Source organism: Morone saxatilis, unplaced genomic scaffold (assembly GCF_004916995.1).
Source record: "Morone saxatilis isolate NCDOM2014 unplaced genomic scaffold, NCSU_SB_2.0 Contig18, whole genome shotgun sequence".
Taxonomy (NCBI): domain Eukaryota; kingdom Metazoa; phylum Chordata; class Actinopteri; family Moronidae; genus Morone; species Morone saxatilis.
In genome coordinates this window covers 16,773,723-16,774,923 of record NW_023339740.1, presented here as the reverse complement: position 1 = coordinate 16,774,923, position 1,201 = coordinate 16,773,723, and the positions used below count along the sequence as shown (strand labels likewise).

The 1,201-nt window shown below is 41.3% G+C and overlaps 1 protein-coding gene across 1 annotated transcript in view; it reads left to right on the top strand.

The window, feature by feature from the left end:
• epha2a (eph receptor A2 a) overlaps positions 1-1,201 on the top strand; it is a 13,614-nt gene that overhangs the window by 11,318 nt on the left and 1,095 nt on the right. The window contains exon 16 of the mRNA XM_035662741.1: positions 62-217. Coding sequence (XP_035518634.1) covers positions 62-217 — 156 coding nt within the window. The remainder of the gene's footprint in view (positions 1-61; positions 218-1,201) is intronic.

Sequence of the window (1,201 nt, the reverse complement as noted above, 5' to 3'; positions counted from 1 at the left end):
GCACTCAGTGTTCATATTGTAGCAGTAAACAATGAGTAATCCTATACGTTGTCCCTCGCAGCGTGTCCATCCGCCTGCCCAGCACCAGCGGCTGTGACGGCACCATGTTCAGGTCGGTGCCTGAGTGGCTGGAGTCCATCAAAATGAGCCAGTACAACGAGAGCTTTGCTCGCGCTGGGATCACGACCATGGAGCAGGTGCTCGCCTTGAGGCATGAGTAAGTGCACACATGGCACATGTGCAGCAGGCCATACTTTGCAGTAACACAGAGAAAGTATTGAGCTCACAGCATGAACATTTGTTATCCAGTTTGGTAATGCAGAAACACACTGCCCATGCCATTCCTCTCATTCTCTACTGCCATAACTTCCACAGCAGTTATTCCCTGCTTTATTTGTCTGATGTACCCCCACAGCCCTGTAGCCTTTTGTCAACACCAACTAGCTTTATCCATTACTTTTGCTAAGTATTTTAAATCTTTCATCCATTACTTTTGCTAAGTATTTAAGAGGCTGGTGTGCGGTGCGAGAGCGAGGGACAGTATACTAAGTCGCTAGAGTGATTTAAGAGAGAAAACGTACTGGAATGTGTACGCGATTATACTGTGAGATCTCTTTCTAAAGTATAATAAACTATTGTTATCCCCATTACTTTACAGTAAGTTTAGAATTTAATAATTAAAAGCTAACTGAGAGTGATCCAATGTACAGTGTGCTACGAAGTATAATGTTAAACCGTCTACGATACCAGTTGAAGAGGGCGGGGGGGCTGGTTTAGCTAAAAAATCGGGGCCCTATGTTTCCACGAGAGCGTCTTCAGCCTTATCCATTACTTTTTTACTAACTTTTTCAAGTTCGCCTTTAATAGGCCTTAGTTGAAATTGATCCATTTCTTTAATTTAAATTAGCTGAACTTCCAACCAAGTTCCCCACTGTTGACCACTTTGTTAGGGAAGATTGATATGTTTTTAACTTTGATGTGGTGGTTTTGGCTAGAAATACTTCCACTACAAAATGTTGAACAAGTAATTCCCATTAAATGTATCTTTTATGTGGCCCTGATACAATTTAACTTAATTTAAAACCCGGTATAATGTATTATATCACGAATAAATTCATTCCCTTTCTCTATTGCTCCAGTCCCCTATTCAATTAGAGAGTGTCCTTTAAAATCAGTTGGGATATTTCTCTCTCTACTCCCT